Genomic DNA, 16,775 nt, shown 5'->3' with positions numbered 1-16,775 from the left:
CATAAAATGGTATCTGTCCAGACCCAGAAAGCTGTTGCTATAAAACAGAGGCAGCTATGTCACATAAAACACTGCATGTTGCAGCTTTATATGCTTTTAAACCTTTTAGCCCTGCAGCTATGTGCATGTGATAATAGGAAACGGTACAGAACGGGGCGTAAAAACTTTGACGGGGCCATGTTTGGAGTAAAATGAGATGATGGTTTATGATGAATCACATGTTACTCGTCACAGAATACAAATATGAGGCCTTTTTATTTTTCAGCTGTATTTTTACGTGTGTTCAGATGAGATATGTCACTCGGGTCATTTGTAGTTTGTCTTGTGAGCATGCAGCAACGACTACAACTGCTTTTCTAAAAAAAAAAAAAAAAAGGAAGAAATTGCACAAACGCTGTATTGCTCACAGCACGTGCCTTTTTTCCACTTGTTTGTTGAGGGAAACATGACTGAGGGATTGTTCTGTCAGGAGAACTGGAGGTAGAGTGCACTGAAACCTTCCTGTTTTATACCGCGCTTCGCCAGGAATCAGGTCGCGTTTGTTTTTATTTCCGCCGTTCTTAACAATCATACTACTCATGCATGATTCATTCCCCAAAACTACGAAGCTTGCTTGAAGCTATCAGTAAATCGTTCAGACTACATGATCAATCAGAAGTGCTTTTTGGCTGAGCTGGTATCAGGCTGTCGCAGATCACAAAATTGCTCTCATGGAGAACTCGGGCCTAAAATCACGTAGGATACATGGGCTAGAACTCTAAAATCTGCCCAGACTCGCGTACATGCACCTGAATGCCACTTTCTGAATCACCGTTGCCTGATAGGGAGGAAAAACACCGGAGGCACACTCTTGCCTGAAGTCGTCATGCGAGAGCGCAGGTGGTATTATTGATAGTTATTTATTTATTTAAATGTCACTAACACTCTTGTAATGTTCTGTCTTAAATGTCAGCTTAAGTGCTGTGTGCAGCAGTAGCCGGCGTAGGCTGATGACTGGTTTAGCATCGGTGTGTCAGGATGACTTCCTGTTTCCTTACGAATGCTTTTTCAAGTATTTGAATCAATTAATCGTGTCACTTGTAACCTAGCATGTTACGTCTCTGCAGCGGTATTGCTTCATTTTATTTTGTGTTCTTTGCATCAATTAAATAAATGTGTAATTCTTCTCGATAAATAATACTGTTCAGGGCGCTGTTACTGACCTGGATCCCGGAGAACTTGAATAACCGCAGCAATGTTCTCCGTCAGATCGTTAAGCCTTGGTCTCAGGGTAAAATCGAATGCAACAGTGAGAACATACGGTGGCTCTGTAGGTGTAAATAGATGAACATCATTCAGCCGTAATTATCTGTAACCGCGTATCCAGTCTTGTCTTAATTAAAGCCCAGCATGCTCCATCTCAATCTCTCTCTCACACTCGCGCTCTCTCTCTCTCTCTCTCTCTCTCTCACTTGCTCTCTCTCTCACTCATGCTCTCTCACTCACGCTCTCTCTCTCTCTCTCTCGCTCGCTCGCCCTCACTCTCACTCACTCTCTCACACTCACTTTCTCTCACTCACTCACTTGCTCTCTCTTACTCGCTCTCTTGCTCTCACTCACTCGCGCTCTCGCTCTCACTCACTTTCTCTCTCACCCACTCACACTCACTTTCTCTCTCACTCACTCACACTCACTTTCTCTCTCACTCACTCTCTCACTTTCTCTCTCTCACTTCCTCTCTCTATCTCGCTCGCTTTCTCTCACTCACGCACTCTCTCACTCACTTTCTCTCTCTCTCTCACTCACTGTCTCACTCATAAAATGTGGAGTCATTTTAACAGTAATTATCAAAAACGTTTAACAAGATTTTCTAAAAGCTGTAACGTGAGTGCCCCCCCCCCCCGGCTTTAGGCTAAACTAAACAATGCGCAAGAACAAGCGCAGCAAATTCCCAAAATGCTGAAACCGTTTAAAAGATGATCCAGGTGCGCTCTGTCCTGAAAATGGCTCGTTGTGCACTTTCTCTGTCGGAGTGTGAGAGCACGGAGCCGTTCGGGATGGGGGGTCTATTTTTTAAATTTTATTTTATTTATTTATTTATTTTTTTGTAGAGCTCAGTTCTTCTGTGAAATATGATATTAAGGACAAATAGCTGTTTGGAAATGTGTGTAAGTGTATTAGTTGATGTTTGTGCTCAGTGCCGGTGTGTAAGCTCTGAGCTGTAGAGGAAGAGATAATGGTTAAACACGCTTAGTCTGCCAGAGTATGTTATGGTATTTGTTTGTGTGTGGAAAAGAAAGAGAGATTGGGATTGTGTGTGTGTGTGTGTGTGTGTGTGTGTGTGTGTGTGTGTGTGTGTGTGTGTGTGTGTGTGTGTCTGTGTGGCGTTTGCATCAGAGTTGGAGTGATGCAGTTGTAGTGTACTGTGCTCTGTTTCTATTGCATCAACTCTGGGGTAGAGTTGAGGGATATAGGACGAATAAAAAAAAAAAAAGTATATACAGTCACCGGCCACTTTATTAGAAACGCCTGTACATTCGTGCAATTATCCAATCAGCCGATCATGTGGATGGATAAATCATACAGATACGGGTCAGAAGCTTCAGTTCAGTAATTCAGCAGTTCAGCGGGGGAAAGAAAAGTGACCATGGCATGGTTGTTTTGAGTATTTAAGAAACTGCTGATATTTGCGGTTTTCAAGCACAGAATTCTTTACGCAGAATGGTAGTTTCGCGCGGTTGTTTCGTGGTCAGCATCTCCGAATCTTGTCGTTCATCTCCGAATGCACAACAAGCACACTGGGTTGTATTCCTGTCAGCCAAGAGCAGGAATCTGAGGCTGCAGTGGGCTCCAAAACCGTATAGTTGAAGATTAGATAAACATTGCTTGGTCTTGTCTCATTTCTATAAGTGTGTATCCAGTCTTGTGCGTACTCAAAATGCCCTGAGTGTCTAGGAAGACTATTTCCTTTATTTAAAGGGTTTTCCTTTTCTTTTTGATCGCATAGCTTTGTTTTATAAAGTTAACATCAGAGAAAATGGTTTTAAACACCGACACACTTCTCAGATTGATTTTAGGTGGATGCTGCTACCTTTTGTTGCATTACTGACCGGTTAAGCAACAGGAAGTTAAGAGTGTGGGTTTTTTTTTTCTTTTCTTTTCTTTTTTTTGTGTGAGCTCCACTTTGAAGCTTCAGAGTTGTTTGAATGTGCACTGAGCAGCGGGAGCTCTCTCTGAGATTCAGCTCACTGAGCCTGTGCTGATTTCATTAGGTTATATGAACCTCATGTGCACTGATCATATTTGCAAATGCCTTCAAGAACAGTATCACATGACCTTCAGGAACAGGAACTCAATTAAATTCCGACTTGTGATGAGCCAGCAGCACCTGCTGAGTGACCCATACTCTGAAGAACAGTTCAATCACACGGTCCCGGTGAAATTAATCAGCTTAATTGATCATACCATGGGTAAATGCATCATTAAATACTGCTCTGTTTGTGAGTCTAGGTAGTTTTGTTTGTTTACTTGAACGTTACTTTGAGTTCCGGGTCATTGTAGTTTGTTGTTGAAACTTTTTGCTAACACACTTGTTTAGCGTCTGTGTAATCTCTGTTTGTGACCGATTTTAGCACCGAATAACCATTGAGTACCTGCACCCTGTTATTTGCACAGCTTTGCTAAGAGCATCAGGTCTATTTCCAGAAACATGATGCATTACCTCGCTGTGTTTTGACAGGAAGGAGATACTATTCAGAAAATCAATCTTACAGCAAAAAATATCTTACCAAGGCAAGACGAACGGCGATGAGAAACCGGATTGTTTATTTGTTAACACTGTAGTCCCCCGTTAAGGAGTAAAAACTTTTGTAACAGTATCCTTTATACTTTAAATCATTGTTTACTTTCCAAACCCTTATTACTCGATTCACAGCAAAGCAACAATTTAAGGAATAAAGTATGAAGAGGTGGGCTGAAAATCTGAAGTCAGTTATCACTTGCGTTATGACGGCTATAAACAAGTTTCTTTTTCTTTTCTTTTCTTTCTTTCTTTCTCTTGACGCTAAAAACAAACAAAAAAGGCTCGTCACGTAACTGTTCCGAATCTCTGACATTGGAGACTCCTTCTATTAATGATAATTAATCTAAAGGAAAACGCCACCATCTCACCAATTAAACATCGTTTTGTTATATAACAGCACCGTTTTTGATCTTTTCATTATTAGGCTTAGATTACGTGGCGCGTTCATCATACAAGACCCTGTGAATGAGCCGTTACTATAGAAACGTATTAGAACAAGCACATTAGTATAAACCTGTCATTTAAATCACAGTTGGAACTACTGCCAGAATGTGCTTTAATAAAAAAATAATAATAATACTAAAATCAACACCTTCTGACAAATCTGATTTTTTTCTTCTTCTTTCTAACCCACCATTTTCTCTCGAATTTGATCCCTGCTAATTCCCACCCACCAGCCATATGACTGCTAATCATCAGGGAGGGCGAGGGCCAAGACTCATGAAACCAGCCAACTGTATCATTTTAAACTGCTGCTCATGCTGCATCACAAGACAAGACGCACTCGGATGAATGCGCTGCCTGCCTCCTTCCACATATCTGAGCTCACAGATGCCCATGATTGGCTAGTGCTGCTGTGATTGACCGGGGAGAGAGTATGCCATCAATTCCAGCTAGAGAGTGTGTCCAAGTTGCTGTCTTGGACTCCCGGGCACAGATGCTAATCGATCAGATTTGAGGATTCAAAAGCACTGTGGTATAAGTAAATAGAATAGTGGACAATAATAGATGCCTCCTCGCATGATCTCATTTATGGCATTTGGCAGATGCCCTTATGCAATTTACCTTTTATTTTTTATTTTATTTTTTTTTTTTAAAACAACTGAGCATTTGTGGGTTAAGGGCCTCACCCTGCAGTGACAGCTTGGTGGTGCTGGGATTTGAACTCACCACTTTCCAATCAGAAGGTCTTGTCCACTGTGCTACCACTTCCCAGTGAGAGTGCCAAATCCTAGCCACTAGACCACCAGGGACAATATCATTAGTGAAGAGTGGATGGCATATGCAAAGGCACATGGAAATGGAAGCAAAAGTGACAGATGAACCAGTGACTGAAGTTTAATACCTCCTAGCATCAATGTTCCATTAGTTAGAAATATTCAAACAAGCTTTTAATAATGGGCCGGGTTTTTCTTTTACTTCCCCTCCCCCTTTTAATGCTCATGGACATGGTGAGGAGCGCCATATGGGGAAGTCCTCTATAATGAAAACCTTTTAATTAAACAAACTCAAAACGGGCGTTAGAACAAAGGAGCACACAGCATGAGAAGAAGGCCGAAAGCTTCACAAGTCCATGTTTCAGCAGTAAAAGAGTGAGGAAATGTATGTATGCATTGTAAGATGGTAGTGATATTCACATGATCAAAATTCACAGACAATTGGAAAATGGAGTTTTGAGCTGTGGCCAAGCACGTATAGATCGATATTAATCTGAGAGTTTAAATACTGTTTGGTGTTATAAAGTTCTATCTGACTGCTTCTTCTAAAGCAGTCTCCGATCCCATATGAAGTTGTTTTGGCTCATTTTTGAACGAAATGTCAGATACCTTGTTACGCTAAGGTCACGGTTTGTTTGCTGAATGACTATATTGGGAAAACACATTAAACCCGATGCATCAGCTGTTCTCTTTCTAGCAGCACTTAATTAAAACTAATGTTGACTGAAATGTAAAAACCGTGCTGCTAAAAGATATTACTAAATTCAGACACCGCTTGATGTAGATTCCCCCAGCGTTATATCTAAAGGTTAACATGTCTTTGCTCTCTGTACCAGGATGAAGCCTTTTATTAACGGCGTTTTTTTTTTTTGTTTGTTTGTTTAGATTTTTGTCTGCAGCAGTAAACTGTATTGAAACCAGTGCAGTTTAGTGTTTTTTTTTTGTTAGTTTGTTTGTTTTTTTTTCTTTTTCTGCTGGTTCCTGTGATAATTATACTACAGAGTCAAAGAGTACTTTGACAGAGAGCTGCTCATTACGCACATCTGAAACGCAAGCATATAGCCGTGTGAACGTCACGTTATTACTCACCGTCACTGTTAGCCAGTAGAAAGCGTCCTGGAGCTGCACGTCAGAACATGGAAATAAACTCATTGTGCGTGTTGTGATGTAATGGGATGGAATTTGTTCACAGAGCTGGATGGTTATCACCAGGTACTAAACATCATTGGGTTGTTTCTATTTATTCCCCGCCCCCGCTTCAAAGCACATATAAACAGTAGATATTTTTTCCGTCGCAGATTCCTTTTAAGACAAGGCAACTGATCACTAAATGCACACTCATTTGCAAATAATAAAATAGATTTTTGGCAAGTATATTTTACACTATTAATTTTGTGATATTAAACATTCCCATAATTGTTCTTAGAGTATGTTCTTGGGGGATGGGGGATTGTGTAGTGTAAAATATTAAAGAATTACCTTACTGTCAAAACCACTCAGTGTATTAATAAAGCTCAATTATCCAATGTCGAATCCAAGTCAAGGCGTGAAGATTTATGAATCTGTTTATAGTACAGCTCATTTTAAGAAAATGGCCAATAAACATAACTTTAGTAACCCATCAAATCATTGATCATTACTTCATCTAAAGCAAAGTCTATAAATGGACTAGACAACAAGCTTTGTATTAAGTAAAAAAGTATAATGATGTTCACTTTGGAAAGATTTAAAGAAAAAAAAAAAAAACAGTTCATGAATTTCTAAAAATGAAAAGAAATTATTCCAGTTTGTTCCATGCAGTAGTTCATAACTAAGAATAAATTAGTTAAGGAGTCAGTAGTTAAGAGATGATTGAGATGGAAAAAGTATTTGCATCAATAAATGCAGATTTCCTTTTGCATATTGTTTGAACATGGACAATGTGAGAAATTCGAGATTTTCAGTCCACTTTATATTATCTAAAACCCCAATTAACTATGATGGGCTATTCGTTCAGCAGTGGCAATCATGTAGCATCAGCTATTTGTCTGGATACGATGTTTTAATGAATTCATGAGTAAAATACATTTTTGGGTATGGGTTTTAAAATGTCTATAGACGCATCAGTTGTATATGAGATTCAACATTGTTATTGCGTCTATTTGAAAATGCTTCTTTGGTGCCCTAAAGCTCTGCGTCATGGTCAAATAATGGTTCAAATCACCCAGTTAAGCCAATCTATGTAATTTGTGATCATTATTTAATTTTCATTTGAAACGCTTCAGTCACAGCGAAGTGTTAGGGGGCCATCTGTTACCGTAACTCTTGATGTCACCCTTGTTGTTTAACGGTATAAACTGCAATTAATCTTCAGCTGAAACAGCCAGCCTCCATCATTATTTCTGTGTCAAGGTCATTTACATTGACAGACTTTGCATTTTGCTGCTGTGTTTAATTTCTACCTGCGAGCGAAGTTTGTCTGACCCTCGTATACCTCCCAGGTCTCCTCGTTATGTGATGTGTGGGAGCATTTCGCATCCAAGCACAGCCCCTGTCGTTTGTGTGCCATCCTCTGTGATTATAGTTCCCCAGGTCGTCAGAATGGGAGATTACTAAAGAGGCTACAGCTGCCATTATATTGCCGGGAAATGATGGATACAGTGAAATGACAGCTTGAGAGAAACGTGAGATTAATGATAGCGTGTCCTATCCCTGAGATGTTCAGAAGACAACGTGACAAATGTGTGCGAATGTATGCGGTTGTGAGTGCTGGAATTAATGGCTCAGTATGGATGCTGTGCTGCGTCCGTTAGACAGTTGGAGGCTATAATAAGGCACCACGGCCCTGCCTATTCTCGCTGTATAATGAGTTTCCATCTCCTCTGTTTTCCCACTTTCTCATTTTTTTTTTTTTTTCCTTCTTCTTGCTTCCTGTCTTCTCTCAGCTCGCATGCGTTTGTACATAATGTTCTGTTGTACTTCGCTTAAATATGACTCAGATTTCTCTTGCCGTACCATGACCTTTTTAAATATTCAGTCTCCTTTCAGATTGCCTTGTTTGCTCTTGTTTATTAGCTAATTGTGTTGGAACTCTGAGTACTATGTTTAGACAAGATCTAGACGTCTAAATTATGTTCGTTCCAGTGACGAAGTGTAAATGCAGAGCTCGTTATTGATGAAAATGCAAGATAAATCCCTTCGGCCCCTTTTAACGTCATTGACTGTCGGAACTGGACGTGATGCGTATACGTCCTTTCCCAGGTTAGCATATCCTTTTCTCTTTCTTTGATTAGGATGCATGCATTTGATGCACAGTAGAGGTAGAAGATATCCAAAAAAATATGATGATATGATTATTAAAAAAATAAATAAAAATAGCGCAGTATGCATGGAATCTCATAAAGTGTACTGAGACATAATGTATTACTGAGAATCTGGGATGGGTCTAAAGTGAGCTTGCAATTAAGTGCTTAAGTTAAAGCAAAGGGTGGGAGGGGGGCGACATTCATTGAGGAAGCATTCCTTGATGTATGTAGCAAGATGAAATACTCAACAACAGATGGTAGCATAAGGAATATAGCACCGCGTTTGTAAAAAAAAACTAACCATATTGTATGCGAAATGATTTACTTTTTTATCAAACACTAGAATAAAAACTCATGCTCGGTCACCCAGGCGTTCACACCCATGGTTGGGAGTCAGACCTGCTACAGATCCTCCTACCATGATGAGCTGGGCGGAGTCAAGCCAAACGTCCAGGGGTGGAGTGCTTTTCAGGCTGGATAAATGTGTTTTGCGGTATGGGTTAGGGATTGGGGTTCGGATTAGGTTTAGGAAGAGGTTATAGGAGGAGTTGGAGCAGGTTCAGCTCCACCCCTTGGAATTTTGGTTCCGCAGCGAATCTCCATTTCACTGAAGAGAGACCTGTGTGTGAGGACACAAACCCATGTCTTCATCCTACAGTGAAAGATAACTGTTTGGTTTTGGTTCCTGCATGTGTGAAGGGTTTTATTAAGTCTGATGTGCAGTGCTGTAATTTTCTGTATGGGTTATAGGATGTAATATTGTGTACGTGTGTGTGTGTGCGTGTGTTTTCAGACTGCAGAGAGATCCTTCTGCCACTTATGACTGATCAGCTGAAGTTTCACTTGGAGCAGCATGAGGAGCTGGAGGCCTGCTGCCAGCTGCTCAGCAACATCCTGGAGGTGTTGTACAGGAGTGATGTGGTGTGTAACTCTGCTCTGTTCTCTCTTAACCCGCAGCACAGAGGACAGAGAAGGTCGTACACACGTGAACACAAGCGCACGGTCACACACTGTTGCCACTCAGACTCACTGCTGCACTCTGCAGTTGTTAGTCTGCATTTAATTACCCAGTGTCCCCTTCTGCACCATAGAAACAGATGATTATTTTATGGGCGTCTCGCTGCATAATTCACCCCTGCTTTATGAATATGCTGAGGTTTAGTTCACTGAACTCATTACCATGGTAGCAAACTAGCTTTATATATTTTTTTATTTTTATAACAAGGTAGATACAATGCTGATGCTTCTGTCTGTCCTGATTGAATTCTGTGTGTGTGTGTACTAGGACGTGTAAAACAATATACATTATCTGTATATGTTTAGTGCTCCAAGTATCTGTATCTGTGTTTGGATGTAAATTCAAAGTGGGTGTGGCCTAAACGGCTCTGTACCTATTCGATCTGAATAGCGTGCTTGTATTTGGTTACATTACTAATCTGTACATTAGAGACACCCCATAGTATACCTGATGTGCCTTTGTGTTTTTAGTTATTTTTTTCTTTTCTTCTCCGCTCTTTAAAAGTAGGTTGAAAGGGTTTAAAAATAGCAGCTTTTATAATTCACATGCATCCAGGAGTTTCATTTCAAACGGATTTCCCTGCTGAGACTCGTACCAACTTCCAATTTCACACCACCGAGTGTATTTAAAGGAGGGAAATAAATAAATAAATCAACCTACACACGGAAAAGGGCCCACTTGGCTTTACTCATGCACACTGTATGTGTGCGAGTCTGTCGAACTTAATTTGTTCTTCATGCGTTTGTGTCGTTAAAATCCAGTGCTCTTTTCTGCTACAGATTATATGTATGGCACGATTTAATACAGATTATCGGATCTAATGTGAGAGATCCAAGCCTAAGCATATAGCTGTTTAAGGAAAACTCCACCTTGAAACACATGCCGCGTATCAATTCGCTTACTATCCGTCATAAATAGTATCCGAGATGAGAGATGGTGTGTCCCAAATTGTAGTATGTCGAAAGGAGCGTCTCAGAGGTACCCGGATGGTCTACTCTTTCCGGTAGATTTTGGAAGTGTGGATCTGTGGACACTTTTTCAGCTAATATCGCCCACGACCATATTTTTTTGTGACAGTTTGCTTCGCTGCGTCTTTGTAAAGGTGTAAAAAGAAATCAAGTGAACGGTAAATGAAATTCTATAGTGTACATTCTATAAGGAATAACGAATGAAGAAACAGCGAAGCGAAACGCATGAGGAGTGCGTTTACGGTGACGGTGTGCGTAACTAGGCAACAACGTTCTCTTCCTTTACATGACGTGTTAGTATGTCCGAGTGCTTGCATACTTTTGCTACACACTCAAAAGTATGTACTTTTTCCTTCACAAAAAAAAGAGTACATATTTTTAGTGCATAGTATAAGTATGCGAATTGAGACGCGGCAACGTTACATCTGTCTATATTGGCATGTTTATGATGGTGGTGAAGTGTTGGTTGAGGTTGTATTTTCATTATTCCTGTTAGAGGTTAGCAGTTGTCCACCATGATGACATCACACAGTGAGACATTGCTAGTGTAGATAAAATGCTGTAATGGGGGGAAATAGATTCTAATAAGAAGGGATTACGGTCTAGTTTTGCTGTTAGCTCCTAAAAATAAAAGAGCAAGATTTCTTAATGAAATCTTGAGAGCTCATCAGTTACCATTTTTCAGCATCATATTAGTAATAAATCCAACATAGAAGTAGTGGAGGAAGATATATTCCTGAAGAGTTAAGAAGTGTGGGTTTAGACTATGGCTGTAGAGAGAGTTCTCTCTAGACGTGTGATTGGCAACAGTTAAGTCGTCCTCTGAAAATATCTAACTGCTGTTTGGTGATTTCTGTGTGTGTGTTTATTTCTAGGGTCCGACCCAATGGCATATTCAGATCATTATGGAGAAGTTGTTGAGGACCGTGAACAGGACCGTGATCTCACTGGGACGCGACTCTCCTCTCATTGTAAGTCCGGCTATTACTCTGTTCACAGATTAACATCGTTTTTTTCCCCACACGCGTAAATAAACAACCTTCTTTTTTTTTTTCTTTTTTCAATCTGCGTGATGCGGTAACAAGTCAGCGATTTCTTTATTTCTATTGCCAGGTTTTATAGTAAATAAGTGCATTTGGTCAGTGTTTGTGTCATCACTCGAGTCAAACAGCAACCTTTGTGAAAAGCCATGAGCTAGAATTGGTTTTCTAGCAGACCGAACTGCACAGCGGTGTTTAGCAGAGTCTGATAACATTGCTATCAAGCAGAACGGAATAGCTGGTCGGTTGCTGAGCTGTGGGCTTTTGTCCGTGTGTGTCTGGAGAATCAGATCCAGAGAGCAGCAAGAAGGTCTACCAGGTTACCATAAGGCAGGCAGCCCGTGGTTCAGATGCGGACCCTGCAGAGTGTTTTAGATGACCAAACTGTAGAGATATATATATATATATATATATATATATATATATATATATATATATATATATTTTTTTTTTTTTTTTTCCTCAGTGTATGGCCATAGTTCTGATTTCTTCTTCACATGAACCTGAGCAGATTCTCGGCTGCAGTTGTGAATTCCGCTAAAAGCAGGTCATGTGATCGGAGACTAGCTACACGGTTAAAGACATTTAGCTCAGAATTGAAGAACTAATATCCAAGGGGTGGACTTGGACCTGATCCAATACTGCCTTTATTCATAATCCTAACTGTAAGCTAGGAGATATTGTATAACACAGAACAACATCCTCATGAACAACACTTATCCTGCCTTGTATCAACCCCTTATACTTTTGGTTCGACTCTTCCCAGGTAGGAGGAGCTGGATCAGGTCCACTCCCTGGCCTGAATTTTCGCTTCTGCATCAAGGGATAGTTGCAGAAAGGGAAGATTTGTTTTTTTTAATAAACCGACTTTCACAGATATTGTGCGATGTTCTCCTGCCATCTTTGAATTTGTCTGGCTCTTATAGTTTTACTGCGGAGTGCATCATTGGAACTCCCATGGGATCTGTAGCTAATAATGCATCATATACAGAGCTTAGTGCTTCAGCAGGCTTTTATTGTGTTTTTGTAGATATGAAGCACACACACACACACACACACACACACAAACTGCTGTAGTGCACTGAATTGTCAGTGTGTTATTGCTAGCAGAACTCTGGTCCCCTCTCTCTACTGCGGTCTCGTGTCAATTACAATACAAATGATTCACTGTAGAAACGCGCTCTCATCCTCTTCCCCTGTCTTGTTCCCTTGTGATCGTTTCTCTATTTCTCTCTGATGTCCACACACACGCTCACACACTCTCTCTCTGTGACTGCTTCATTAGCAGTGGGGACTCAGACCTCAGTAATTATTCCAGCACACCAAAATACGTGCGTGTCTTATTACAGGTAACTTCTGGCTTCTTTAATTAACCTTAACATCGGCGTTTGTTGAAGAGCTGCAAATTGAAGTGGACTGACACTCTGTAATTTGTGCTTGGATTTGTAAGGACTGAATTTTCTTCCCTGTCAATCTTGCTTTACATTTGTTGGCTTTTGTGTTTTTATTTGATCCTCTAATGTATTGCAGCCAGGTGGCCCATTATAGAGAGGCTTTTAGTTCACTGGGTATTTTATGAGCAGAAACTTCAAGTTCGTGATTGTTTTGACTTTCCTTTCTCCTCCTGTAGCCTATTTCTCATCGGAAAAGTGTTTGCGTTTCATTTTCTTTACATTACTCTCCTCTAAATGCTTGTAGCTGTCAGTGACCCTGTATATCGGTGTATAAACGGAGACCTTTCGCGAGTGTAAATCATACTGCGTGGTGGTAAACAGTTTGTGAGTCTAAAAGTCTTGTAAATTACATCAACAGGTGTGAGAGAAAGGATGAGTGGCATGCATGTGTACACCTAGAAAGAAATAATTTTCTGTTGCTTGGTCCAGTGCTAACTGTTTAAGAGGAATGATGAATATTTTGTCTTTATATATATATATATATATATATATATATATATATATATATATATATATATATATATATTAAGGTGTAGAATTGTCTATAAATAAATAATTCTTCAATTCGTGTCTGTTTTCGGTTATTTCCAGCTCATCACATGGTCCTATGAATTCTGGATTTAATTGACACTTTATTAGTATGATTAGCACATACTGACACTTTTTATAACAAAACCTCACACGCAATCTTTCATGCCATTTTTAGCATAAGTAAAAGTGATAATGGATTTCTTTCACACCGTTGAATCTGTCAGCGTTGAGTTTCTTTACCATACACACATGAATTTATTATGAATTTATTGAAAATAATTAATCTCATATTGAGAATTGATGTTTAGTTTTTGTGTTGTATGGACATGCAGTGATTGAAAACGTTAGTCTGGAGGTTGGAGTTAGGGATGTGTTTGATAACGAAATGAACAACTTACCCGCTGTTAGTCCACCAGGGGCATCATTTTAAACATTTTCTTTAGCTCTGTTTGTTTTTCTGTTCACAAAGTGACCATGAAACGTACACATGTGTCTGTTCACGCACTTATTAGCGTTTCTTGGACAGTAATGCTGCATTATTTTTAGTCGAGGAAACAATAACACGAACACTTCCAACACGAACCGTTGTCTTGAGGAAAATTTTGGAAACATTGACTGCGTTTACATGCACATCAATATTCCGATATTGATCTGAATTTGGCGATATTCTAATTAGTACTGAGTCACGTGAACACCGCAGTCCGATTGCCAGATTCAGATTAAGACAATATTCTGATTCCCACCCCTCTGGAATATGTCCGTTTTATTCAGGAATTTTGTTGCATGCCTTATTCAAAAATCCACAGAAAGGAGATATATGCGCATGTTCAGTCCGAGTTTAGGAATTGTGGGTGCTAACAGATGCTTAGCTGTAGATTAGGTGTTTAGGAATGGCAACTCAGGAATACTTACAACGGCTACGTGTACAGGAATATTCCGATGCCTGTACGCATGTAAACATCATATTCGGAATACGGCTGCAACCCGGATATGGGGCTTAAACGGAATTTGACGCGCATGTACATGTAGTCACTGTGAAGGAAGCCATGTTGCTGGTAATGTTAAAGCTTAATACTTTACTGAATGTCCTGATGATGATTGTTGTTAGCTGGGATCAGCTAGGGATTTTTGTTCCTTTGTCCCTGTTGTTATGATTTAGCTAACATGGATAACGCTGTTTATGTTGGTGAACAAATTCTAATTCTATTAGCTGTCTGGCTGAGCAAGTGAAGGCTCCTATGTGCTGCCCAGACTCATGTTATACTCACCCAGAAGTCCAATTAACCAGGCTGGAAAGATGAGCTAATTATGAGCACTAGTACAGATTTGAGAGGGATGACTTTACACGGCTGTAGTCTTTATCCTGTCCGATAAAGCGTCATGCTTTCACCCCTGATTAAAGGCGGGAGCGTCTTTGACTACCATTTCGGCTGTGAGCTGTGGAGTCTAATAATATGTGAGCTCGCAATTTTCGTTTTCACTCGGAAGTGTTTAAATGTGAGGTGCCTTCATTTATAGTGTTTGAGATATTTATCAATGTTTCTAACCTGGGATATTAAGTAATACTATATAATAGTGTCATGTGACATGGACGCTATGATGTAGCTGTGTGAATCGTGTGTGTGTGTGTGTGTCGTGTGCTGCAGCACTGCTGTGCAAATCACCTCTCCCCAATATTCCTCCTCCATCAGTCATCACATTCAGATCCATGCATTTTATTTTCTCATTTCTCTTGTGCTGTGTACGAGTATAAGAATTCAGATCACACACACAGTTATTATAATGAAAATCAATAATGTATGCTATGACTGAAATAGCTAATTAGTTACAGTAGTGTTATGTTGTGCTCTGTTTTTGTGTTTTTTTTGTTTTGTTTTTTTTGTCTCTCTGGAAGCTTAGCATCCCTGTCTTCATTAATTCTTCTCTTTCTTGATCACTTTCATGTTTTCCCACGAGATCTCTCCTCCTTTTTACACACTCATTCCCACTTGAGCACTGTCTACATTCTGAGTGTGTCTGCAGTGGGCGGGGACAGTAGAGCAAAGGCTTATCGTGATTGGGTCGCTCACGAGTTCTTGCCTCACTAGAGGAAGCCGAATTGCCTGATGAGTTCTCGTTGCATACCGAATGAAGCTGTGCGTTCATAAGACATCGGAGGTTTAAGGCAGGAGTTCTTAGCCTTTTTAACAATTTTCCCCGAACCACGTCTCGCGGAAGAAGTGTGGCTTTTATGGTGAAGTTTAATATTCATCCTTAAGATAGGTCTTGATTAGGACTGTATTTGGAAATCGTGTTCAGTTTACCAATGCTGTATCTGTGTACGCACTTCTGAGTGCTGTCATTACCTCACTGATGTATTAACTGTGGTCGATAGCGGAATATTATTGTAGTAATTGATTTGTAGGTTATTGCATTCCTCACATGGGTATAGCCTGCATCTATTATGTGCTATGGTCATGTGAATTACTAACGATCAAAAGCAACTCGCGCTACAGACATGTCCAGAATTCATATCCCTCCCTGGAAGTACTTAAAAGTTTCAATGATGAGAGAAAGAGAAAAAAAAACAAAAAAAAAAACACCGTTGCAACTGGCAAGAAATTGATTCTCCATACTGACTATTTATTTTTAAAAATATTTTAATGTTTTAATATTGTTTTACAGTACATCAGATATCATAGCTTATGAAAAATGCTAACTTTAATTTTATGTCTCTTTTTATTTAAAGTTTCACGCTTGTACAGTTAAGTCCGTAAGGATATCGTAGCGTTTTTTTTTTCGTCGTTGTTGTTTTTTGCGATTGTTGCGTTGCAGCCAAAAATGCTTGATTCTGCTACGGCTTTTTTCAAAAATCGCGATCCAACGTGCTGAGTTTTTGTTTTTTTGTTTGTTTGTTTTACGGAAAACTACTCGAATTGGCACAGTCACAATTGCATGACATTGTTTTGCACGCTCTTTCACAGTGATGTTTGCTAGTAAACGAGCCCTTTTAGCTGTACTCGTGTTTCACACACGTGAATCGAAGAGGGCTTTAGCTGAATGCGCGCTGTGACGACGTCACAAAACGCGTCTTGGACCGAATCTGCGGAAAATGTGCAGTCGTTCGGAAAAACCGCAAGCTCAGGCACTGGCTCCGAATACAGCCGCGCATGCACTCCTAATTACCTCCTGTTTATGACGACTGGCCAATCGGAAGCCTCTAATCGTGATTACATCCATGTCTGGAATCTTCCAGACTGTTTAAAGAGACGGTCAACTTTGTGTATGTGAACTTTTGACTCACAGGAATTGTGATGTAATGAATTGAAGCGATTGTTTTAAAATGACCTCTGATGTGAACACGGTAGATGCCCTTAGTGACTTGTATAAAATTGGTTTGAACATCTTTAGCTTAGGTTTTGCCCTCAATTATGTGTGAAAGTGTGTGTGTGTGTGTGTGTGTGTGTGTCCGTCCCTGTGTGTTGTTTGTCTTTTTGTTTTAC

At 40.0% G+C, this 16,775-nt stretch overlaps 1 protein-coding gene across 2 annotated transcripts in view; it reads left to right on the top strand.

The window, feature by feature from the left end:
- The window catches only part of dock1 (dedicator of cytokinesis 1), a 284,293-nt gene that overhangs the window by 116,382 nt on the left and 151,136 nt on the right, over window positions 1–16,775 (top strand). For both annotated transcript variants that reach the window (XM_053685217.1, XM_017483522.3), the window contains exons 26-27: window positions 9,076–9,203; window positions 11,144–11,239. In XM_053685217.1, the coding sequence (XP_053541192.1) occupies window positions 9,076–9,203; window positions 11,144–11,239 (224 nt within the window). The remainder of the gene's footprint in view (window positions 1–9,075; window positions 9,204–11,143; window positions 11,240–16,775) is intronic.

This window comes from Ictalurus punctatus, chromosome 13, assembly GCF_001660625.3.
Source record: "Ictalurus punctatus breed USDA103 chromosome 13, Coco_2.0, whole genome shotgun sequence".
Lineage (NCBI taxonomy): Eukaryota > Metazoa > Chordata > Actinopteri > Siluriformes > Ictaluridae > Ictalurus > Ictalurus punctatus.
Note: the sequence above shows the minus strand (reverse complement) of the source record. Positions and strands in the feature narration are given on the sequence as shown.